We start from the raw sequence: 26,494 nt of genomic DNA, 5'->3' as shown, positions 1-26,494 counted from the left end.
TGAGAAAACTGATAGCACAGTTAATAGAGTGATTTAAGCTATAGTGAAAAAAAATCTTAAGTTCTCTGTTTCTAAGCCTCTTGCCCCCCACAAAATGCCTTAGGTATGGGCATCTGGGAGAAGAGGGGAGGATCACTGCCCTTTGTATAGGGTTTTGCTTTTTTTTAAATTGCAAATATTGAAGAAGATATAAAGAGGAAACTATTTTCTGACTTCTATTACACTACTATTTTCTTAGAGTGAAGGATCTTTTGACATGACAAAGGTCAGCCTAATGCAGGTATCCACAGGAGCTGTCCCCAAATTCACTGGCATTAGCACAGTAGAAATATGAGAGACTCTAGACTCTTTTTTGTTGTTGTGTTGACTCCACAGTTGTTGAATGGAAATCTTCTTACCCTGCTGGAAGAAACTTCCTTATTTTTAATTCATTATTTAATTTGACAAATGTTTATTGAGCTCCTAGTATATATCAGGCATGGTTCCACAATCACTGTGGATTGCCTTATTTTGTATCACTGAGCCTGGGCCTGTTCTTTGCGGTCACTACATCTATGTTCATTATTTCATTCATTCAATGATCATTTATTAGATATCTCCTATATATTAGGCATGATGGATAAGGTAAGAAAACAGATAAAAGTTTCTGCCTTCATGGAGGAGGGTGGATAGATAAGCATGGCACCTAAGTAAAGTCTAATTGATAATTTTTTTTTCTGTGCTAAGGAGAAAAATAAAATAGAAGAGGAAGATATAACATGTTGGGTGGCATGAGCTTTTAGATGATTTGGACATGAAAAGCCTTACTATAAAGGTAAACTTTAGATCAACACTGGAAGAAATGAGGAAAGCTTGCGGGAATCTTCTGGGAGATGTGTATCCCAAATGGAAGGAATGGAAAGTACAAAGGCACGAGCCTGGAGCTTGCCTGGTGCCCTTGAAGAACAAGAAGAGGACAGTGTGGTTTAAAAATGGAGTCATTGGTGTGGCAGGTAGGGCAGAGGGTGAGGGAGAGATGAGAACACCAAGACAGAAGGTAGGAGGCCTGTCTCTGTGGCCCTGCGGAGTCTTGGAGTTCATCCTGGAGACTTGGATATGAAGTTCAAGTGAAATGGGAAACCACAGGAGGGTACTGGACAATGATGAGATCAGATTGACATTTTTAGCAGGATTTTCCTCACTGTTAGATTGAGATTAGATTGGAGCAAAACAAAAAAGACCAGATTAGAGATGATCTTGACTTGGGCCACAATTAGTAGTGATGGGAGGATGAGATGATAAGTGGTCAAATTGTAGGTCTGAATGATCCGATGAGGGTCCAGTTGTGGAATGTGAGAGAAGGATCAAGGATGATGGTGTGGATTTTTCTTGAGCACCTGGAGAATGAGAGTTGTCATTAATAATCTGAGGAGCATCATTATGTTTTCCCATCTTTTTTTCTATATTCCCAGATTAAGAATGAGCAACTTGAACATAATGGCAGATACCATTAGAGTACTTTATCCAAGAGATGATTTAGAAATTAGGTTCTATTGTCTAGAGTTCCATGATTGAGCTATGTGACCATATAGTAAGCTATTTTAATTTTCAAATTTACTCATTCATAGATGAGACTGAATCTTCTGTTAAAAGCCTTGCCTACAGTCATTGTCCAGAGAGATTTATCTCCACTGCCCCACTTCTATACCCTGCATAATCTTCTGCTATCCACATATTTACAATTGACACATCTGTTTTCATTACTAGAGCAATTGCTCCTCAACTGGATCTTATGTCTTGAGAAAATATCTTTGTATCTTGTATGCTGAACACAGTTTAGAAGCTTAGCTTCTTACTCCACATGCTGGCTGAATTTAATAAAATGAACATTAATCATTGTTTCATGACATTGAATCTTCATGGGACAAGCTTAGAAAATATTGTAGAAACAGGAATGAAATAATAATATGATTAGTTTGGAACAGGAATTGTTCTACTTAGAGACATATTTTAGAGGGGAGTTAGCAAAGAAAAGGACTTTGCCTTCAAAAACTGTTTTTTTTTTTAAATTCAAATAGTTTACATTCAATAATAGTGTAATTTGGTCATCTTGATTTTTGGAAGGTGAAAAAAATAAATCTATAAATTATGTGACTATACACATGTGTGGCCTTTATTTAATTATTTATATCCTTCTAAATGTCATTTACAAGAATTTAATGTATTTCCAATTCAGTTTACATGTATTGATTTCTCCCCAGAGGAAATATAATGTTGTACAAAATACAGATGTAAAGAGAGTAGAATTATGACAACAGGGTCAAGCCTTGCCACTGAGTCAATTTTCAGTGTACTTTATATAATTTTGTTATATTTGAAAACACATATCATAAATTTGTGTCATAGGAAGGTCTCAATAAATATTAGTTTTCTTTATACAGATCATATCCTGTTAATGGATACTGAATATGCACTTAAATGAGTAGACAGAATATGAATACAGTTTGACATATTAAGATACACTGTTGTTGCCAGATAGATTTCACTTTGTACATTTTATACCCAATGATATTTAATGACTGCTTACTGTATTTCAGGTGTTTTAAGCCACATCTGTACCCCAGTACCTTGTAATCCAAAGAATACCCTCCTTAATTTTTACATAAAGAAAACTTGCTTCTAGTAAATGGTAATATAAAATTTTGAGCCCAAGACTATCTAAAAATCCTGTCTTTTCCCATTTCTAAACCACCTTCCAGAGTACTTAATCCATTGTTAAGAGATGAAATGACCAAAGCTTTTCAAGTTCAGATCAGTGGCTAAATCTACTCTTCATTTGCTCCCCTCGCTCTATCTTGATTAGCAAGAATCAACATGTTTATTAATTGTAGGGTTGTTTCTAGTGATAGTTTGAAGGTTTTTTCCTTGCTAAAAGCTGTAATTCTGTGACCATTTTGACCAAAAATTAATACTTGCTGAAAAATATAGTAGTGGCATTCATTGGACCTGAGAGTTGTTTTTACCCTGTTTGCAAGTACTAAGCCTGTTTCTGCTTCATGGATGAAAGCAGAGTGCTTGTTTACTGATGGACTATCAAGCAGCCTGAACATCAGCCCAAGTCCATTCTTCTGGTCTCTGTGTCTCCCCAGGTGACATGTGTGGACCCAGATGATTCCTGCACTTATAGATGAACATTGAGTTTTTGAGTTCCAGTGCTTTTATAGTAAGCAGAAAGCAAACCTTTGTCCAGGGAGGTGTCATTATTTCATCTACCAAGTTCACTCACAAGAACACACACTGAGATGTGGCTGGGTAAAGAACAATAGGGGCCTTACCTTCTTGGTGTTTCCATTGAGACATGAATAGAGATCCATGGAGAACTGTCTTTCCCAATATGATTCTCACATTTCTGAACTTCAAGAATCTGATCTGTTTTGGAGATAATGTTGACAGTTACTAAACCCATAATTTCAAGCATACAAATAATACTGCTACCAGTGGAAAGTGGAAATGTTTTGCTAATTATTTCTTTGTGTTTAAACACTAATTCAGTAATTAATCTGAGTAATTCCAAGTTAGATTCAGTTGAAGTATGAGGTTAGAGTTTGTACAGAGCTAGAGAGTGACAGAAACAGATTGATGGATACATTTCTAACCTAGTTCCCATGGTGGCCATCATTCAGAGAAGGAGATAGAAAGAGAAGTAGTGATGTAGATTTTTTTCATTCTTTATCTGTTCATTTGATAAATGCTCATCCATCACCAGTCTTCATCCTAGGCCATGGTGAGACTTCTGTGAACAAGGCCAATAAGGCCCTTACCTAGAGTATAACTTCAATTTTAATGAGTATGGTCATAAAATGAATATGTAAATAGGAAGTAAAATCAGAAAGTGACAAGTGCTATGGAGAAAACTGAACAGAATGTGGAGTTTGCTTTGGTTATGATGTTCAAGGAAGACCTCTCTGAATAGCTAACAAAACAGGGACATGTGACCCATTTGAATGATAGCAAAGAAGTCAGGGTAGGCAGCAGAATGATTTGGAGGAAGAAAAGTAGGAAAGAATGTCAGAGCAGCAATACAGTTGAGGGAAGCATATCATGATTGATGTAAGTCTTTTAGAGATTTGATTATTCTTTCAAAACAAAAGGAAACCATTGCAGGATATTAAACAGAGGATATGACCTGTAAATGTAACATTTTGTCATAGAATCCTATCAAAAATGGATACATTATATGATGTCTGTGTATTAAAACCAGAGGATGCTCCACCAGAAATATGGAATAAAAATATTCTTCCAGTTATTCTTGTATTTTGAATATATAGCTAAGTTTGGGTGGCAGATTGGATGTGGGTGTGATTAAAAGACAAGAATCAAGGATAAGTCCAAGCATTTTTGCCTGAGCAACTGAAAGAATGCTTCTTTCTTCTTCCCCCCTTCCCCTCCCCAACTCCCCACCCCCTTCCCCTTCCCTCCTCCCTTCTCCTCCTCTTCCTCCTTCTCTTCCTCCTCCTCCTCCTTTTTTTTCCCCCATCAACTGAGATGGAAAGGCTTTGATTTGAGTGGAAGAGTTTGAAGGCAAGAAGTTTATTCTGGACATGTTGAGTTTCTGATGACTGGTATCCAGTGGAGATGACAATAGGTTTTGGAGGCTTTGGGAGAGGTTTGATCTGGAGATATGTTTGGAAGTTGTTAGCATATAAATGGTACTTAGTACCATGGTTTTACTGAGGCAGTGAGTGTAGGCACAAAAGAGAAAAGACCAAGGACTGCCCTGGGACATCCAACAATGATGGGTCAGGGAGAAGAGAAGGATGTAACAAGAGACTGTGAGGAAGTGATGGATGAAGTATGTGGAAAGACAAATGAGGGTGGTATCTTAGATGACACCTGAAAGAAGGTGCGAAGGAAGAGGCAGTGATAACTGTGTCATCTGCTGCAGCAGGGACAAGTAATGTGAAAGTACTGAGGAGGTCATTGGTGACTTTGATGTGAGTAGTTTTGGTGGCATGATGGGAGTGAAAGCTTGATCATACCAGATTTGAGAATTTGAAAGAAAATTGAAGATAATAATTATGAATGGATATGTTTCTTGACTCATTTGAGATGGTTTGCTCTAATGGTGGCTCAGAAATTGGACAGTAGCTGGCTAGAGAGTAGGATCAAGATACTTATGAGGGAGATAACAGTTTGTTTTTGTATGTTAATAGTTCAGTAGAAAGGGAAAGATTAATAGCGGAAGAAAGAGGAAGTAATTTATTGGAGTGTTAGGTCAGAGGATATGTAAGCTAGTATACAAATGGAGAATCATTAATTTTAATAATGGGTCATCATTGACTTGAGAAAGTGGTTTCTCCAAAAATTGATTACAGAATTTTTCTTCACTTTCCTCAAGAACCTTGAGTAGCAGTCCTCTGCCTTCACAATCCAGCCTAACCCTTTCAACCTGACAGGCAAGACTACTGCACTCTGACCCCAGTGTTTTTTACATAACTTTATTTTCTTCAATTCTCCCTCTTGTACTTACAGTTAAAACACTTTCATATTAATCTCTCTTTCTTGGTATATTGAGTATAATAAGGCTAGATCACTTCTTAACTGTACATCTGAGGGTGAAGGTACAGCCCAGCTTCTATGGATCTCATCCTTGATTATTCCCAATACTGAATTTTCTTCAATGCCTTCACGTACATAAGGCAGGATACTATGCTAATGATTCTAACTATAACATAATGAGAGAGTGCTTTATTATTTTGAAAGTTTGATCTGAAGGCAATTCTGAAACATTCTCAATATATTTGAGTCAATAGTAGCATCATTGGTATATATTCAATCAACTCTGAAGAGAATAATACTCTTGAATTTTATCACTTATTTTGAAACAATTTTAGACTTAAAGTTACAGAATCATCAGTGATCCCATTATTACCTTCTCCAAGCTTCCCCTAATGTAGATATAGGACATTATTGTAGTTCAATTATTGAAACTCACTAATTGGCATAGATAGATGTTATGGCTTAAATATCAGGTGTCCCCAAAAGCTCCTGTGTTAGTGCTGGAATGTTCAGAGGTGAGTTGTTTACATCACTACATCATGAGAGCTTTAACCTAATCAGTGAATTAATCCACTTGATGAATTAATGATTTGAATGGATTACTGGGTGTTGACTGTTGGCAAGTAGGGCATGGCTAGAGGAAGTAGGTCACCGGGGGCTTGACTTCGGGGATTATTTTTGTCCCTTGCTCCTCAATCTCTCTTTGCTTCCTGGCTGCCATTTGCTGAGCAGCTTTCCTTGGTCACGCCCTTCTGCCATAATGTTTTGCCTCACTCTGGACCCAGAGCTATGGAGTCAGCTGACCATGGACTGAGACCTCAGAAACCGTGAGACCCAGATTAAGCATTTTTCATCTAAGTAGTTCTTCTTGGGTATTTTGTTTACAGGTGGTGAAAAGCTGACTAACACAGTGGAATACTATTAACTAAGACCTTATTAGAATTTCTTTAGTGTTTACAACATTGTCTTTTTTTTTCTTTTTTAGTTCAAGATCCAATTCAAGATCCCACATTGTGTTTTGTTATGTCTTCTTAATGTCCCCCAAACTGTCAATCTTTCCTTGATTTCCATGACCTCGCTACTTTTAAAGAGAAATGGCTAGTTATTTTGCATAATGTTTCTTCATAATTGCCTTCAGAAAATGCACAATGAATACTCCTTGTTTATTGAAATATGATAAGCTACGGTGCATGTGTTCAGAAAGTATTAATATTCCATATGACAACATATATAATCTCAAAGACCATGTTTTGAGCAATATTGGGCTGGTATTTTTTCCTAATTTAAATTTACTGAAGGTATCTTACAAATAAAAAGGTGAATCAGTAAATCAAACAAAAATATTATACAGTCAGGTGCTTTGGGAAATATTAATATATACATGACATAATCCCTCACCTCAAATCCTACACAGGCAGGCTAAGATAAAACAGAGCTCACTATTGACTGGAGTTTTTCATTATAAAACTATTACATGAAAGTTTAAATGAAAATCATAACAAGTAGTGTATTAAAAAGGGAATATTGTGTCATTTAATTTTTTTTTTTTTTGATACCAGGAATTGAACTCAGAGGCACTAGACCGCTGAGCTCATCCCCAGCCCTATTTTGTATTTCATTTGGAGACAGGGTCTGACTAAGTTGCTTAATGCCTTGTTTTTTGCAGAGGTTGACACTGAACTTTCTGTCCTCCTACCTCACTCTCCTGAGCTGCTGAGATTATGGGCCTCTGCCACCGTGCCTGGCGTGTCATTTAATTTTAAATCATGATATCAAGAATCCTGGTATCAAATTCTGAAATGAACTATAGTCATAATGACTTAAGGAAAAAAAAGTGACTTTATTGGCTCATGTATGCTGGGAAGCCCAAATTTCAGGATCTACTAGATTAGAGGTTAAAGAACATTAAGACTTATTTCTTACCTTGTGTTGCCAATTACTCCTGTTTGTGGACACTGTCCTCATGTGTTAGAAAAATGGAAGCAGAAATTTTGTCTTGGTCTTCTTGGATTTTTGAGAACAATGAGAAAGAAGAATACCTTTCCCAGAAACAACAATGTATATATTTGCCCATGTATGATTTGGTAACATGCTTATTCCTGAACAATAGGTGGGGCCAAAGGAAAATAATTTAAGGATCTTAGGCCTGGATCACATGCCCAACCATGGGATTTGGGTGTAGCTTCAGTGAGAGAGGAGAAAGTTTGTTCATCTAAGTCTTGCAATTATGATAAGACGGGTATACACACCTTAAATGGTAAAATGCTCTTTAATATATAATAAAAATTAATTATAAGTGTAAAAGATACATCTATAGTCAAACAGATATCTTGCAATCCTGTGCTCAGATCATGGAGAAGGGTTAAACAATTAAATTGCATTAATTTAGCAATTCTATACAAAATAAATAATAATTAAAAAATTAATATTCTTAATTTCTAAATTTAATATCCACATTTTCCCTTCATCTAAGTATCAGTGTTCTATGGTTATCTTTCTTAGGAACTTGCCTCCACAGAAGTCAGTAGTCTCATTTCATATGTTCTTCTGGTCTCAGGTACAGATTCCTAATTTTTTACAACAGTTCTTAACCTCATACTCTTGAGTTTTTGGTTTGGTTGGATTTATTTCTAACCAGGGAGACACATTGCAAACTTTCTAACCTGGATAACCATTGCATTTTCCCATTGTTATGGTTTGGATGTGAGGTGTCTCCCAAAAGCTCACATGTGAGACAATGCAAGAAGGTTTATAAAGAAATGATTAGGCTATAGCCTTAACCTAACCAGTGAATTGATTCCCTGATGGGACTAATTGGTTGTGACCTGGAGGAAGTGGTTTCCTGGGGACATGGCAATGGGGTACATATTTTGTATCTGGAGAATGGAATCTTTCTCTCTCTGCTTTCTGATCATCATGTGATCTGCTTCCCTTTGCCATACTCTTCCGCCCTGATGTCCTGCCTCACCTTGAGCCTTGAGGAATGGAGCCAGCCACTTATGGACTGAGACCTCTGAAATAAATAAATAAATAAATAAATAAACAAACAAATAAACAAATAAATAAATAAACTTTTTTCTAAATAAACTTTTCCTTCTCTACAGCTTTTCTGGTCAGGTCTTTCAGTCAAAATGTTTGACAAGGAAGGTTATAACATTTTGTTTTTATTATTTGGAAAAAGAGGGAAACTTTCTCCCTGTGGGTTCAGTAAGTTCTTGGTTGCAAGTTCTTGTTGACCACTCAAGTTTTCTTCTAGGCCTCAGGCAGGATGGAACTTAATGCCACAGCACAAATAAGCTGCTGCCACAACTGGACACCTGGTAAATGCCTTTTGATGATGGTGATTAAATAAAGGTCAAAGAATGTCACCACGTCCTAATGGTAGTCATCACACAACCTCAGCCTTTCTCCTAGTGCCTTTGAAAACACCACTTGAAAAGCCTAGAAAAAAAATAGTGTTTTGTTTAGGCAGCAAATGCTCTTATTACACATCTCAGGGTTTCTTCAGAAAAATAAAACAAATGTTAGGGTTCTGAGTACTAGATTGTAGGTTTAAAAGGAAACTAAATGTAACCTTTTGTTATGTAAAATAATAAACTCCCAAGATAACCATAAAGGCTTTCCTTGAACACAAAGTATATGTCTTTTTGTTTTTTTTCTGAAAGGCTGTAAAAACAAACAAAAAAAAAGCCATGTGATGTATCCAAAATTTCTAGAGGAAAAAGACATTTTAATAAAGTAGGATTTAACAGTATATAATTTCTAATGGAAAGTGCAGCGATTTCTAAAGAGAATTATTATTCCCAATTTTGGGGAGGTAAACTTGAAGAGTACAAAAGTGTACTACAAACTTAAAACAATTGCCGATCAGTTTGTTCCTCTGCATTTAACATGAGGATTCTCATCAGAGGGAACTGTTTCAGTTCTGCTTATTCAGTGTTGTTAAGAAAAACCCAATGAGAGGCCCCCCCCATTCATTTTGTGCCTGTGCCTTTCTCTGCCACTGAGATGAGCCCTCAACTGTCAGTGACAGGCAGAAAAGCTGTCCAAAACCAAAATTTAGATTACTTAGTTGAACTATGCTATCATAAATCTAGTAAGAAATATATATCTATTATATTTCATGTGAATTTCAGTCCAGTGTTCCCTTGGAACTAAGAAAATATGGGCTATCTAGTTTTTTCTTTCCTATTCACCAAGTGAATTGGCACCCCCATATGATGGGGTAAATTTTATTATTCAAAGTATGCCTGGAAATCATGAGCTTTTCAGCACTTCCTTGTGGACAGCAGCATAAAATCGGATGTGTAGATTTCAGTGCTGAGGAGTGTTCATAGGACTCTAAAGAGGTGCATTTTAGGTTCCTATGTAAGTTCAGGTCTGAGCAGCGTGTCGTTAAATCACAGTGGTTAGGAATATAAACTCTGGAGATTATCTGGAATATATAGTATATCAGCTCCAATGATCACCAAGTATCGCTAAGTAGACAAACCATAGCTGATGTTCCAACTTTATTCTATGGACTATACACTGTTAAAAAGTTCAAAAGGGGCTGAGGCTGGAGCTCAGTGTCAGAGCACTATCTGGCATGTGTGAGGCCCTGGGTTCAATCCTTAGTACCACAGAAAAATAAGTAAAATAAAGGCATGCTGTCCATTTACAACTACATTTTTTTTTTTTGAGTTGGGAAAAAGGAATGGTATTTTGCAACGTAAGGAAAATTAAATAAAACTCAAATTTCTATGCTCATAAATGAGGGTTTATTGGAGCATAGCCTCATAATTTATTTATATAATACCTGTGGCTGCTTTTTGTGCTATACAAGCAGTGGTGAGTTGTTGTAAGAAAGACTTCATGGTCTGAAAATACTAACTCACTGGCCATTTACTGAAAAGTATTGCCAATTCCTGAGCTACATGATCTTATTTAAATCACTTAAATTATCTGCACTTCAGTTTCCTCATTTGTAAAGTGGATCTAATAAACTAGGGACTTATTTGCTTGAGAGAATGAAGAGGCAGTGTAGTGTAATGGTTACAAGCACAGATTCTGAAACCAAACTATCTGTGTCTAAACCTTGTTGTGCTTTCCAGTAGCGTTTCAGTTCTGCTTATTCAATGTTGTTAAGAAAAACCCAATCAGAGGCCCTCATACATAACTTCTGTATGTCTCAATGTCCTGTTCTTTTAAATGAGGAAAATATCTCTCTAGTACCTAACTCCTAGGTTTTCTGTGAGTTTCAGAGTAAGTACAGATAAGAACATAAAGTAGTGTTGGCATTATTTTTGTAATTTTATTTTTGTTGATGGTAATATTGTAATTGTTTTGATCTACCTCAGAATTATTATAAAAATTAAATGAGAAAGTTGAGGTGAAACTTAGAGCATCTCAATAAAAGTAAGCTATAATTATTATTGATTACTACTGTGATTATTATTGATGAAACATATTTCTAACTCTTAAGAGTCTGTTGTTATGTATTATTCTGTTGTCTGGGGATTAGAGAGCTGTCAGAATAAAAAGAAGTAAAAGGAAAGTAATTTTGAAAGGCCATCCATGGTTGACATAATATTTACTCCTAGACTTAAAATCAGTGGTGACACCAACTTCAACTTGACCAAATAATTTTAACTAGTAGTAATGTCTTTAAGTGACTTTGTTATGTAAATAGCTGAGTTTATTCTCAGCATATGAACTTCTTGAAACTGAAAATTCTACAAAGACTGTAACTGAGCAGGTCCTTAACTTTTTTGGTTCATAATATAATTCATAAATCATACCATCTTTAATATATTTTTGAAAATAAGCTGATGAGCTCCTAGCCAAATCTCCTCAAATTCATACTTTCTGGAGTCCACGTATATATTTTTTCTTTTTTTTTTTGCTGTATACTTTAGGCCTCCTCACATCAAACAAAGTTTGGAAAGATTGTATTTTAACTCACATTTCAAAGTGGAATAAAAGGGCAATGAAAAAAAAACTCATAATCAGATTCGTTTATGTCTGAATAATAAGCACCTACAAATTTTATACATGCTTAACAGAAGCACCCATATAAAAGATGATCAAAAATAATGCAGTTCATTAATTAATCAGAAATGAATTTTTGTTTGTTTACAGACAAAAAGTAGACTTAGTTACACCCAAGAAAAGAGAATATTTTAGAATGAGGGCTTGGTAAATTAGAGTGATTAGTTGGTGGGAAAGCCCTTGAATTTCAAGAACCCTTGAATATTAGCATAATCTGTAATTCTAAGACATATTTGAATATAGGAAAAAAACTGTTGTATAATTTCTCCTACTGTTTATTTTAGCATAAGCCTGATATAACTCTTAGCAATAAGAATTATAAGTTTTTCTAAAAGCGAGGGTTAAAAATTAGGGTATATTTCTAAGAAAAGTTGGAGAATGTGTGCATAAGTGTGTATATATACTTTGTTTAAAGGTATTTAATTATAAATTCCTTCAACGGTACTCTTCTGATCCTATATTTTCGTATAATTTCCAGACAGTCTTCCCTTGAATACTGTAGCATTCCATACACACCTACTCAGAAGAGAACAAAAAGTGTGATTTTCCAATAGACTGATCACTGTTACAACTGCATCCTAACTTAATGGTGTATAAACTTAGAAAATATAATGCAATGGCGATAGTTAGCTGTTGTGGCCTAAACACTTCATTCCTGTCCTGAATATAATTTTGTTGGCATCTGTCATATATTGTCCACTTTTCTAGAATGGTACCTGTTTTGTTTCAGAAATTGGTATCAACCTTATGCAGCTGATAATTTTGTATGGCATCCTGTTACTATCCTAATGGAGTCATAACTCAAAATCTTTCATTTAAGTCCCCTTGACTCATTCCATACAATGTTTCATCTATGTAATGGATCTTTATTGCTCTCTACAGTATCACTTCAGATTTTTATATCATATTTTCTCTACTGCTAATAAGAAACAATTACTTTTACCTACATGTCTTACAAGTCTACTGCGTCACTTAATTCCAGAAGACATTGTTGTGCCCTAGCCCCCTATTTCAATGCCCACCGTGTTGTGTTGTCACACATCTTGCCTGACCATCACCTTTCTTCTCTGCACAAACATGAAGAAGGTATTTTGGGATATTGGTGTTTGCTATTTAGAGATGGCGAACTAACTGACATAGAATTTACATAGACTAGTCTTTTACTTGAAGATCCAATATTTGACTATGTGATTCAATTGCTATAAATTTAATCAGTATTCACACTAGACTGAACAGAAGTGGTTCTTTGGGATATAAAGATTTGGACTTTAGAGTTCACTCACTAAACAATTAGAAATTTTAACTTGATTCAAAAAGCAAACTAAAGAAAGTTTCCTGGGAATGTAAATTATTTTGGCATGTTTTCAGTGCAGTGTTTTCAGTTGTGAAGTTGGCTAGTTACGTCAGTGGGAGCTGTAGGAGTTGTGATAGTCACTGTATTACAAGCATTTTGCCACTGCTTGACTTCCTTGTATTTTTAACAACTGTAGTAGTAGTGCCTCACATTTCCTGAATGCTTCATTCTCACACGGTTCCCAAAGATTTGATTATTTTCTTCATTAATCCTTAGGCTATATATGTTAGGAAATCGTGATAATAATAAACTATAGAAATATTCCATCATAGATCATTTGAGTGATAGCGTTGCTTCTTTCCTTCACATGTGTTTGTCTTATTTGGTGAGTTAGTGAGTGTTTGGAAGGTGTGTGTTGTACACTTAGTAAACCCTCAATAAACACTGGTGACATAGCATAGTGCTGTGATTTGAATTAATGTCCCCCAGAGGCCCATATATTAAAGGCTTGGTTGCCAGCCCTCAGCACTGTGGGGAGGTGGTGGACCTTTGAGAGGTGGGTCCCAGTAGTGGGGAGGTGGGATCCCTGGAAGAGTGCCCTTGCAGGGGATATTGGGACTTCAGTCCCTTCTTCTCTCTCGTTTTTGCTTTCTTGTGTCCTTGAAGAAAGAGGCTCTGTTCCACCATGTGCTCATGCCATGATGTGCTGCCATCTTGTCACAAAGGCTGTGGGGCCAAGTAACCATGGAGTGAAACCTTTGAAACTGTGAGCCAAAATAAACCCTTCCTCTTTATAAGTTGATTATTTCAGATATTTTGTAACTGTTAGTACAAAGCTGATTAACACACATAGTAAAATATTGGAGAATAGGTATGACTTCATATGTTCCCTGTTCCAATAACTACCTGTGTGAATTCATAGTCATTTAAGCTTTCTGATCCTTCAATTGTCATAGAAATAAAAAATACCCACCTCATCTATAGCATCATGGTTGTTTGGATCAAATTATTTAATATATGTGAAAAACTCTTTAGATGAAGACAGTATCATATGAAGCCAACAATGAGATTGATTGAGTACTTCTCAAATAAATTCAGGTGACAGTAATTGTTTGAAAGCTTCCTTGCTGTATGCCACTGAGTAGAATAAATTGGTATCTCTGAATTTGATGTAGTAATCTCCAACACTGTTAGGAAGGGTGACCAAGTTAATGAAAATAACAACCACCCATGTCTAGAGCTAAATAAGAATGATGGAGTGGATGACACTTATTCTTTGAAAAATTTACATTGTGCTTATTGTATGACAGGTAAGTGGTTTAAACAATTGGGCCATTTGTGACACAGAAAACCCTTAATGTTAAAGACTGGAATTGAATGAGTCTTGGAAGACCATATATAGAAGCTATTGCACATGGTTCTTCCAACTCCATTCTAAATGGAAGCATTAACCAAGGAAACTAAGAAACATGTATTAAAAGGCATCCAACAATAGAGGCTATGGAGGGCTTAATAATCATACAGAAAGCTTTTAATACTGATGTTTCTCACAATATAAACAAAGCTTTCTAGGCCATATCAAATGGATTTCCAATGAACTGATTTGGTGGCTCCAGTAAAATATATATCATTGACTTATTTCATAGTGGATAGGAGAGGATTTGAAATGAAGAAAAAAACATGAAGTGTCATTAGGCTAGCAAACCAGGAGGGTAAGATAAGCTAATAGGGGAAAAAAAGCTCTACTCACATTTATCTTTTGATAAAGCAAGGTATATAAATCATCCTCTCCATGGAGCAACTCGATTTTGCCACCTATTACTTTGACATTTTAGCTTGTTTTGCATTGAAAAATGTGTGTGAAACCTACCTATGTGGACTCATTCTTTGATATTCAGTAGGTTGTATCTGTATCTTAGAAATATAATTAATTATATCCATTAATTCTAATTTTCCTATACACTTATAGTGCTCTTGGATTTCCATGAGCAGAACACATAAGAAGAGATAAATGAGGTACTTTTACTGGAAAATTGGAAAAAGAAGAATGGTCACACAGAATGTACCATTCATTGATATCTTCCTTTACTCATTAAATAAATATTTACTTAGGTACCAGATCTGAGACAGGCTGACTTACATTTAACCGTATATTGGATACATAATGGGGAAAATTATAAAATTGCACAAAAGATTTAGAGTAAGTGACATTAGCTGTCCCTATGGCTTCTCTATGCTACTGCGTTTTGCTGTTAGTGATGGGGGCTCTGAAGGGCTGTGCATGTGGTCTCTAAATTCCTAGAGTATCAGGTGAACAAAGACAGAACATGAATTAAAAGCCCTTCCCAAAGGATCCAGCTAGTATGCCTTTAGCAATGATCAGATTAGGTTAAGGCAGGATAAGGTGTTGGGGAGGAAAATAATTGAGAGTCAGAAAAAGGTGGACATAGATTAGCAGCCCCTGTGGGTTCAGCAACATTGAAGAAGTTACACAAAATCCTTTAGTACATATTTCATCATTATGAAAATGGGATGAGAATATCTATTCCTGAGATTGGTTGCACAGTGTCCTGCACAGTGCCTGGCACATGGTACATAATTATTTAATATTAATTTCTTATAATTGGATTAACACAATATCATTATTATAGTTTGATAAGTATCAAATATCCATAAACTTAATAGCAAAAAGGTGGATTTAAAATTGTCTCCTTCATCTCTCTTATTATTTGTGGAATATATTTTGTTCACTCATTTTGATTGTATTTCACTATTGGTCTTCTGTTCCTGGCTTCAAAGGCTCTTTTAAATGAGCATGGCTTAACAGAGGTCATGATGTGAAGGCATTCAGATCAATTCTTAGAGTAATGAGTAGACCAATTTTGCCAGATACAGTTTTCTTAATATTTAGTTGTTTGGGCCTTAAGTTAATATGAAGCTAAAATAAACTGATTTGGAAACTGTTAAGTAATATCCTAGGTCCCTTGGTCTTCTAACTCTTATAAGAAAACATGGCAGGAAAATCTATCTTCAGTTGTTAGGGGAAAGGAAACAAGGAAATGAGAGTGCTTTCCAGTATGCAAATTGCAAAGCAATTATGTATCAGAGTAGTCAACTGAGAATGATTCACAGGACAGGATTTAACTTGGCGATATTGGCATTTATATTCAAAAGGAAAAAAATCATATAAATGAATAGAAAGTAGATGGCAATGGAAAGGGAAGAAAATCAGTAAGAGAGCATCTTGAAGGCAGCTCCATCCCCATTTAGAATGTGCATGGTTGTGATATGACCACCAAAACACGATTTTATTGAAAATCATCAATTAACTCCATCTTCAATGAGAAACTTCTGATTATAATTTGGTCATAAATTATTGGTTTGTACTTAGTTCAGTAAGATATCTAGTCTACTTAGAAACACTTTTTAGTGGGAATCAATGGCTTGATATTGTGACCTTAATGTTTTCTCTTGGAAATAGAGTTACCTGCAGACTATCTTTCATGTCAACAATTACATTTCCAAGCCCACAAGTCTGAGGACCAGATTCTGCAAAATGGCAGTCATTGTAAGCTAAAGGGGACCAATCTGTCTGAGAAGCTAATAAGCCTTCTCCACACAACCTTACCAAAAACCTTTTTCACTTAAAATTGAGCTGCTCTATCCTGTTCTCAAATAAAATGTTTGAATTTATGTTTTATTCCAAAGGATTCAGACCTGGGGAATTTGATTTGTTTGTTAGTCTCTAATTCTGTTTGTTAAAAATATATGGCCATAAACTCTAGATGACTTTTGGCATCATGGTGGATTTTTAGATAAAACAAGGACATGATCTGTGAAAGAAAGACCTGATGAACTGGACTTCATTAAAATAATTTTTTTGTTGTTGTTCTGTGAGAGAGATTCTCAAGAGAATTAAAAGATGAGCCACAGATTGTGCAAGAATATTTGCAGAAGACACATCCAATAAATGATTTGCAAAGTGCTCTTAAAACTCAACAATAAGAAAACACACAACCCAATTAAAACATGGGCAAAGACCTTAACATCAAAGAGGATAAATGGATGTAAATAAGCAGATGAGAAGATAGTTTATATCCTATGTTATCATGGGAATATAAATTAATTAAATAATTAAATTAAAATAATGAACCTTAAATTCACATGAAGGTAAAATAAACCAAACATTTTTAAGTTCTTTGAAAACTGTTAAGCAATATTCTAGGTCATTCTTGTTAGAATGGCCAAAATTTAGAACCTGACAATTGCGAACCAAGATGTGGAGCAAGAGGAAGTCTCGTTCACTGCTTATGTGATTGCACTTTGGAAAGCTATTTGGTGATTTCTTATAAAACTAAATATTCTATTTTTTTAAAAAAATACCTTGATTTTATTTGTTTTATTTTTATGTGGTGCCAGGGATCAAACTCAGTGCCTCATGCATGCTAGGCAAGCGCTCTACCGCTGAGCCACAACCCCAGACCCTAAATATGCTCTAACTGTATCATCCATTAGTAGTTGTTGGTATTTACCCAAATATGTTGAGATTTTATGCCTATCCATAAACCTTCACATTGATATGCTTTGCAGCTTTGTTCATAATTGCCCAAACCTGGAAGCAGTCAAGATTTCCTTCAGTACATGAATGTATAAATAAACCATTGTATACCAAAACAATAGAATATTATTTATCCCTGAACAGAAATAGGCTATCAAAGCTTGACAAGAGATGAGTGAAACTTAAAAGCATATCACTAAATGTTAGAAGCTAGTCTGTAAAGGCTAAAAATTGTATAATTCCAACAATATGATATTGGAAAAGGCAAAATCATGGAGACAGTAAAAGTGTTGAGAGAAGGATGAATGGGAGGAGTACAGAGGCTTTTTTAGGGCAATAAGTCTACTCTATATGTAGTATAAACATGAGTATATGTCATTTTAAATTTGTCCAAACCCACAGAATGTATAACACCCAGACTGAATCTTAACTAAATCTTAGACTTTGGAGATTATGTCAATATATCAGTAAATTAGTCAATTTTAATAATTGTGCCATTGTAGTGGGAATTTAAATAGTGGAGAAGGTAGAAGGGCAATATGTGTACCTTCTTTCAATTTGATGTGAACCTAAAATGTCCCTAAACAAAGTCTATAAAACGATACCAAAGCCAGACAAGGATGCCACAAGAAAACTCTAAGCTAATATCCCTACTGCATATAGATACAGAAATCCTTAACATAACAACAGCAAACCAAATTCAATAGCACATTAAAAGGATCATTTACCATGATTAAATGGAATTTATTCCAGAAATGCAAATGTCGTTCAATAATTGCAAATCAATAAATGGGATATACCATACTATCAGATTGAAACACAAAATCTACGTGGTCATCTAAATAGATGTAAAGAAAGTCATTGAACAAAATTCAACATTATTTACTCATTAAAAATTATCAACAAATTTGGCATACAAGCCATGTTTTTTAACACCAATTAAAGTCATATATGATAAGTCCATAGCCAAGCCCACACTCTTATATTCAGTGGTGAAAAGTTGAAGCTTTTCCTCTATGATTGGGAACAAGACAAGGATGTTCAGTTTTTTCACTTTTATTTAACATTGTATTGGAAATCCTACCCAGAGCAAATAGGCAAGAGGAGTAATGAAAAGCATTCAAATCAGAAAGGAAAAAGATAAATTGTCTTTGTTTGTAGATGACATGAATCTTATGTAAAGAAAACCCTAAGGACTACACCAAGAAGGTATTAGAATAAATGAATTCCGTAAAGTCGCACGCATAGTACAAAAATCAATTAACACAGTTGTATTATCTAAAAAAATATATCAATAGAATTATATTTATAATAGTTAAAAAATAAAACATTCAAGAATAAAGTTAGTTAAGGAGGTGGAAAATCTCTATACTAGAAACTATAAAATGTTGAAATAAATTGAAGAAGACACAAATAAATGAAAACAATCCATTTTCATGGATTGGGAGAATTAATATTTTCAAATGTCCTGACTGCCCAAAACAATCTATTCAGTGAAATTTTTATCAAAATTCCAATGACATTTTTAACTTTTTAAATTTTTTCTTCTTAGTTATACATGAGAGTAGCATGCATTTTGACATATTATACATACATGGAGTATAACTTCTCATTCTTGTGGTTGTACACTGATCATGTATTCACATATGAATAAATTTATATGAACATACAAAAATTATGTCCAATACATTCTACTGTCAAAAATGACATTTTTTAAAGAAATAAAGATATCTTAAAATTCATATGGTACCACAAAAGAAATTGAATTAGCCAAAGCAATCTTGAGCAAAAGAACATACACCATCTAAATCCACAAAACTATAGTTAATGGTACTAAAAAACACAGGCAAAGAATAAAACAAAACCACGTAGACCAAAGGAACAACAAATAAATAAATCCAGAAATAAATTCATACATTTATGATCATTTTTAACAAAGATGATAATAATACACATTAGGGAAAAGACACTATCTTGAACAAGTGGTGCTGGGGAAAGTGGATATTCATGTGCAAAATAAACTGAAAATGAATTAAAAATTTAAATGTAAGACCCAAACTGTAAATCTCAAAAAACGAACAAACAAAAAAACCAAGGGGAAATATCCATGACATTGGTATGAGCAAAGAGATTTTTTTTCTTTCTTTCTTTTAATATATCACTTCTCAGTGTCCAGATAACGAAGCAAAATAGACAAATTGAGTTAAATCAGATTTAAAACAGCTTCTTCACAGTCAAGAAAACAATCAGAAGAGAGAAAAGACATCTATGGAATGGGAAAATATTTGCAAAATACACATGATAAGGGGTTAATGTCCAATATATGAAGAACTTAAACAACTCAATATTAAGAAAATAAAACCCAATTTAAAATGGGCAAATGACCTGAATAGATTTCTTTTAAAAAGATATCTAAATCATATATGAACAAATATTCAACATCATCACTCAACAGGGAAATGCAAATTAAAATCACTATGAGATATCGCCTTATACCTGTTAGGATAGTAATTATTTAAAAAGATGAAAGATAAGCATCAGAAAGGATGTATAGAAAAGGAAATGCTTGCGTGTCCTTTATGAGAATGTAAATTAATCCAGTCACTGTGAAAAACAGTATGAAGTTTCCTCAGGCAATTAAAAATAGAACTACCTCATGATCCATCAATCCCACTATTAAGCATATATTCAAAAGAAGTAAAATCAGTATGTTGAAAAAATATCTGAGCTCCCATGTTCATTGTGGCAATATTCACAATAGCTAAGATATGGAATCAACCTGTGTTTATTAACAGATGAATTGGTAAACAATATATGAAATATATAAATGAAGGAATACTATTCAGCTTTAAACATGAAATGAAGTCCTGTCATTTGGAACATGGATGAGCTTGGGTGATATTATGTTATGTGAAATAAGCCAGACATGGAAAGATAGATCCTGCATGATCAAAACTTATCTGTGGAATCTAAAAATATTGATGTCATGGGGGTAGAGTGCAAAATGAGAGTTACCAGAGGCTGAGAGTGGGAGGAAAGGGGGGATTGAAATGCTGGTTAAAAATATAAAGTCTCCATTAGGAGGAATGAGTTCAAGAGATCTACTGTACAACATGCTGACTAGAGTTAGTAATAATGACTATAGTTAGTAGCAATGTCTGTTTTCTTAAAAATGCTAAAACTGTTTTCACCACAAAAAGATTATGAGACAGTGCAGGTTTCATTAGCTTAGCCATTGCATAACATACATGTATTTCAAAGCATCTTGTTGTACATGGAATTATGCAATTTTAATTGCATGATAAACATGCAATTTTATCTGTCATTTTTTAAAAAAATGGTAAAATATATTATTTTGCAATCTCTAATTCTTTCTATTTTCATATTAGGCCAATATCACTGAAGTTGCAGTTCAGGTTTCAAATTGATTTTCTTCTAGCAAATTGTGCATGCATATATTCTTTCAGATGTAGCCTTCTGGGTTTCTGAGCCAAATACGTAAAGAAGGAAGACATATTAGGGAACATGAGCTTGTTAAAAATTCACAAAGCTTACCTATCTTCTCTAAACTTGTTTATTCAAACACAATGAATTTGACGAAAATACTAATAGATTTGTGTATTTTAAACATTGCTATTATTCTTTTTATTTTTGCAGCATTTCAATTATATATGTAGCACAATGTATAAGTTATGTTGCCTAAAACTGTGGAAAATGTCTATTTTGTTTATATTAAGAGTTTTTGAGACTTCCAATTTTTTTGCTTTTTATTTATATTCCAGTTTATGTGCATAACATAAGATTTTTCAACTAACCTCTCTATCATCTAGGAAGAAATATTATAGATTTCCAGTATAGGGCTGCAGTTAAATTCCTATAGACAGTTTCTTATTGAAATATCCAGATTGTTATTATATCATGTTATTGTAATTATGTAAAAAATATTTTTCTATCCCTATACATCTTTAGACTAAAATTTCTTAAGTTCAGGTGAATGATAGCTTTAGGAAACATTGGCTAAACATCTCAAATACTGTGTAAGGCCTTCCCTGAACATGAATCCGGGCACCTGCAATGTTGGTAATACTACAAAGTCTGATGAGCCCTGAGATACCACAGCCCGGTGCAGAGCATCACTGGGGCAATCCTGAGTAACCAGAGACAGGTTGCTTTAATAACTATTTGCCTGGGACAGTCTAGCTTTACTAATGCCCTTATTCTAATTGTTTTGGTTTGGACAAAAATTGATTACATAGCTTTGGGAAAAGGTTATGTGACAGGAGAGAAAAATGCCTTGTGGGTGTGTGCCAAAAATGTGGACACTTTATATCGTAGGTCTGACACATTTTGAATCTTATTTGATTAGCCACTATACATATACTTATTGACTGCTTGATTTTGACTCTTTGGGGATAGTCTTTAATATGTTTGTGATATTAAATAAATCAGTGCTCATGCAGGCAACACAAAGCTTCATTTAGCTATGTCAGGAGAGTTGTTGATGTGATTGTAAAGAACAGTTTCAAAAACAGTTCTAATATAAATGATAAAAAAGTGTCTCATCAAACTGTCTTCTGTACTTAGGATATTTAATTATATGAAAAATTATTGCCTGTGGTTGATTTGGGTTTAATGTTCTTTGTTACCCAAGGAATTCTTAGCCTTCTTAGGCTCTGTGACTTTTAAAGTAATCATTTACCCTTTCTTACAATGCATTTTTCTCACCTGTCACATAATCTTTTTCCCATAGCTATGTAATCAATTTTTGTCCAAACCAAAACACTTAGAATAAGGGCATTATTAAAGCTAGACTGTCCCAGGCAAGTTGGGGTATGTGACTTCTCTAAAAATACCTTGTTTTTATTAAACACAACAAATACTTTTTGAGTGTTATTATTTGCAAAACATCATGCTTTAGACCAGAGATGCATAAAAGGAACATATTTTCCCTTTCACTAGCCCTCTCCTTCACCACTAACCAGTGACATTTTGCCTTGATATACTGTATGTGTTTTTGAAAAATAGTGCATTTTCTGACTTAGAATATTCGAAAAGCCCTGATAAAGCAGAGCACAAGAATATTGTCAGTGTCTTCAGGGAGATGCAAATTCCTGAGGTGCAGAGATTAAAGAAAGCATATCTGTGAAGGTAGGAAGATACAGTGTTTGCAAAGTGTGCACTGTAGCATGAGCTTTGAGGGATGATGAGAAGGACTAAAGATGGAAATGTGAGTGGGCATTACCCTGGGGCAGTGTGCCTGGCCAAGAGGAAGACTTACATGCTGCCATCTCAACTTGAGGATAGCATAGGAGATGGATAAGTTGGATTTGTCATGTTTGACCTGAAAGTGGGGGAGCTAATGTCCTATGGCATTGTGGAGGCCTTGTGTGCCAACCTAAGGAATATGAACTTATGGGACTTTATTAGTGAACAAATGATGGTCCGGTTCCTTTGCTTGTCATGGGTGTTCTCTTGCCTTTGTACTGACTGCTGTTTCCCAATCCTGGTTATCATTCATTCCCCTCTGCTATTTTCAGATCTGCATCCTTGATGCTGTGCTTAATATGTGAACATCCTGATTTCCACTGATTGTAAAATTCAAGAGCAGCAGACTTCCTCTCATTTACCTACACTCTGGGAGTTTTCCCAAATCCAGTCTTGCTTAGATAACTGGCCTTCATTTCTTCCCCCACCCCTAATTTCTTCCTGTTCCCAATTTATCTTAGCTATCTTTCCTGGTGTTTTCCCCCAATTTCTTAGCTGATATTTTAGTTTACACCAATGTTAATACACTGATTTTCTTTGTCTTTTAGACATCTTTTCCCCACATTTTAAACTAGTCTGAAATAGAAGTCTCTTAACCAATACACAAAATTAATGTGGTAGCTTATCTTTTCTTTCTGAACCCCATAAAATGAAATCTGTGACATTTTAGAAGTATGAAACGATTGGGTGGTGTGAAATTTTCCATTTTCAGGTCTGTGAAAAGTGCAAGCACTGGCTGAATTGCATGCCACACTTTTACACGCTCCAACACAATGAGGAGCAGCAGTGTGGTGGTTGGCAGAGCCAGCTCTGAGGCAACACTGGCTGCTCAGAGCCTGTGTCAGCAAGTGTGCCAACCTCTGGCACCCCAGTCCATGCTTGCAAAATGAGGCCAAGAGTAACAAATATGTAGGGATTGACTGAGATGATGCACACACTTATACCTTATATATAAGGTATCTATAGTCACTTTTATTTTGTTGATTTTGCATTTAACAATGGAAAAGCAAATGAAAAAGAGCCCAAAATGGCCTCCCAAAATGCTGTCTGGTTATATTCTGTTTGGCACCAAAAAGTTCTCAAACTTTCTGGGTTTATCTTTATATCAGAATTTTTATGGGTCCCCTATGCTAAAATAGTAACTGCTTACTAAGTAATTAGGTCAAAACAATTAAAAGGTAAACATTTATATGGTGTCAATCGGCTGTCAATGTGCTTTCCTTGAAATTTTGAAATTCTTCAGGCACTCTGGGGTTCCATGGGACAGTTTGGGAATGGTGCAAGGGCTTATTTGTCTGTCTCTTTTCTGAATCTTTAATGCATCAGATATTTAGCAAGTGCTGGGGGCTTCTAACTCATGAATTTTGCCTCACTAAAACCCGTCTCTTCTTTTAGAGTTAGCTCTAAGGTCCTCAGAGGAAACCTTAAAAGAGAAAACTAAGACTGCAAATAAAGTATTGCTTTGTGTCTGACACCCTCAGAGAATCTGAAGCAAAAAGAGAAGGAAACAGACTTTGGTCTTTGATGTGTTCAACATACCAATTACAGTTGCCCTTAAAACCTGGAAGCACCTGTCCTATGGCTTGTTGAGGCACCTGCACGTCACCTGCACAATGCCGTGTGTAAAAGGAATGCCTCATGTTTACCCTTCCTCGCTTAGGGCTCTGGAGACAGCAGGACAACACTGTCTTTCAGATCCTTTAGAATGTTTTAAGTTGCTGCCTACAGATACCTAGGCCACATAAAGACTAGTCAAATCTTTGGAAAAAAGAAGTATGCCTCAGACCTCAAGCTTTTAGGCTAGCTTACTCTCTATGACTATATATTATACATCACTATTAATGTTCATGAAATTGTGTTGTTGATACTTTAAAAACAATCACCAGCCCAGAATCCTCAACTGGACAATCGAGGTTTCTGAAGTGCTAAGGGATAGATATAAACAAGAGCCTTTGCATGTGAACTGATGTTAATATTTTTCCCCTTCATTGCACCATAAATTTTGGTGCATTCTGGAAACGTATAGTTATACCAACAGAGGTATCTGGAGTGTGCCTTTGGGTTCAGTGACTATTACATTGAACTAGTATTAAAAATAAATCTTTCTAAAGTGCACTATAAATTGTTTCTCTAATGCTACTGCCCAGATGCGGTGTGTGGGACCTCTTGGGCTAAGCAACGTGGTCATTACATTACCATTTAGAGAACAGCCACTGCAGCCTGCAGAATTGTGGTGCTCACACCCAGAGTAGACATGCTGCCTCCTTCAGGTTCAAATGCACATCTGTCACATCAGTCCTCCTGTGTCCCCTGCAGGCAGGCTCCAGGTTCTGTTAGTATTCTTTTGAATGGTTTCCTTCTATCTCCTCTTGTTTTCCCCCTTCTGCTCAAGTTATGCTCTCTTCTTTAGCGCCATATCCGAAATCTTGGTCTGTAGAACACCTAAAGCAGACCCTTTAGGAAACCTGTTTAAAATGCCCTCACTCCCAGGAAATCAGAACTTCTAGGAATGGAGTCTAGGAATCAGCATTAGTAATTAACTTCCAGGGCAATTCTTAGGTTAAATAAATCTGAAAAAGGTCAGGCTACACTGAATTTCTCAATTGTAATAAAGTATTACATTCTCTTTGGGGATTTTGTATGTGGGAATTTGTTTCTCTCCTTTCCTGAGATGTCAGTATTATTCTGACCTAAGCTTATTCCTTCAAGGTGCTCAGGGTTGGCTTACTGAACAACAAGGTCATTTCTAAACTGATGTTTACAGTCTTTATAAGAAACGAGATTGAAGAAAAAAATGGAGCTGAGAAGAAAGAATAGTTTAGCATTCCAATACCCAAATACCTAAATTGATGCCCTGTAAAATCTGAGGATTCTGAATTATTGGGTCTTTGCAGTATTAGGAGTTTAGATCTTTTTTCTGGGGAGGGGGAGTTGTTGGTAGCATTTGTGAAAAACTTAAAATTGATTATATTATTCATGTTCTCACTGAAAACAATGGCTGTTCCACACTTCAAACATTTAAGTTTGAAAACCTTTCACCACACTATGGATGGATAGTATAAAGAATAGTTCTAGAAATGATCCAAGTTTGTTGAAAGCCTAAAGACTTTGGCTTGTAAGCTCTAATTTTCCCCGGCTTTCATCAGTATCTTGACGTATCAACCCAGGATTCCATATAATCAGCTGATGAACACTCACTGTGAACAATTGAATGAAGATCTATCACCTGCTCTCTGCAACCATGTAGTCACCTGTAACAGTGCTTCTGAACATTAATGTACAAATGAATGACCACATTAAGCTCTTAAGTCTGGTTTAGTTGATCTAGGATGGGACCAGGGAATCTTCATTTCTAACTCTGTCTGCACTTCTGACATCTGCCTTGGTGTCATTTGTCAATAGCAGGTGACACCAAAGCTGCTGGTCCTTGGACCAGGTGATTCTTGTGTACATTAAAGTTTGAGATGTTCTCTGGTATCATTTTCTCCCTTTTATTTTTCTTTGAAAAGCTTTTTGGCACTTACTTATTCATTCATTTATTTATTTTTGGTATTGGGAATTGAATTCAAGGGCACTTAACCACTGAGCCACATCCCCAACCCTATTTTGTATTTTATTTAGAGACAGGATCTCACTGAATTGCTTAGCACCTTGCTTTTGCTGAGGCTGGCTTTGAACTGCCTCAGCCTCCTGAGCTGCTGGGATTACAGGCATGTACCACTGCACCCCGCTCTTTTTTGACCTTTCTTTATTATATATCTAGTATTTCTATCCTGCAGTATATTTAAGTTGTGTAAGAGCATACTCGT

General features: G+C 35.4%; 1 protein-coding gene across 6 annotated transcripts in view; it reads left to right on the top strand.

Moving 5' to 3' along the window:
- The window catches only part of Oxr1 (oxidation resistance 1), a 381,332-nt gene that overhangs the window by 130,130 nt on the left and 224,708 nt on the right, over positions 1-26,494 (top strand). For 2 of the 6 annotated variants that reach the window (XM_078016783.1, XM_078016781.1), the window contains exon 1: positions 6,299-6,365. The exons of 2 other annotated variants lie outside the window; for them this stretch is intronic. In XM_078016783.1, coding sequence (XP_077872909.1) covers positions 6,328-6,365 — 38 coding nt within the window. In that variant the 5' untranslated portion in view covers positions 6,299-6,327. Of the gene's footprint in view, positions 1-6,294; positions 6,366-26,494 lie in introns of those variants that run through there. 2 more of the 6 variants (XM_078016790.1, XM_078016784.1) reach the window with 2 other exon arrangements.

The sequence above is a fragment of the Ictidomys tridecemlineatus genome, chromosome 7, assembly GCF_052094955.1.
Source record: "Ictidomys tridecemlineatus isolate mIctTri1 chromosome 7, mIctTri1.hap1, whole genome shotgun sequence".
Taxonomy (NCBI): domain Eukaryota; kingdom Metazoa; phylum Chordata; class Mammalia; order Rodentia; family Sciuridae; genus Ictidomys; species Ictidomys tridecemlineatus.
The sequence above is the reverse complement of the archived record's forward strand: the minus strand, read 5'-3'. Positions and strand labels throughout refer to the sequence as shown.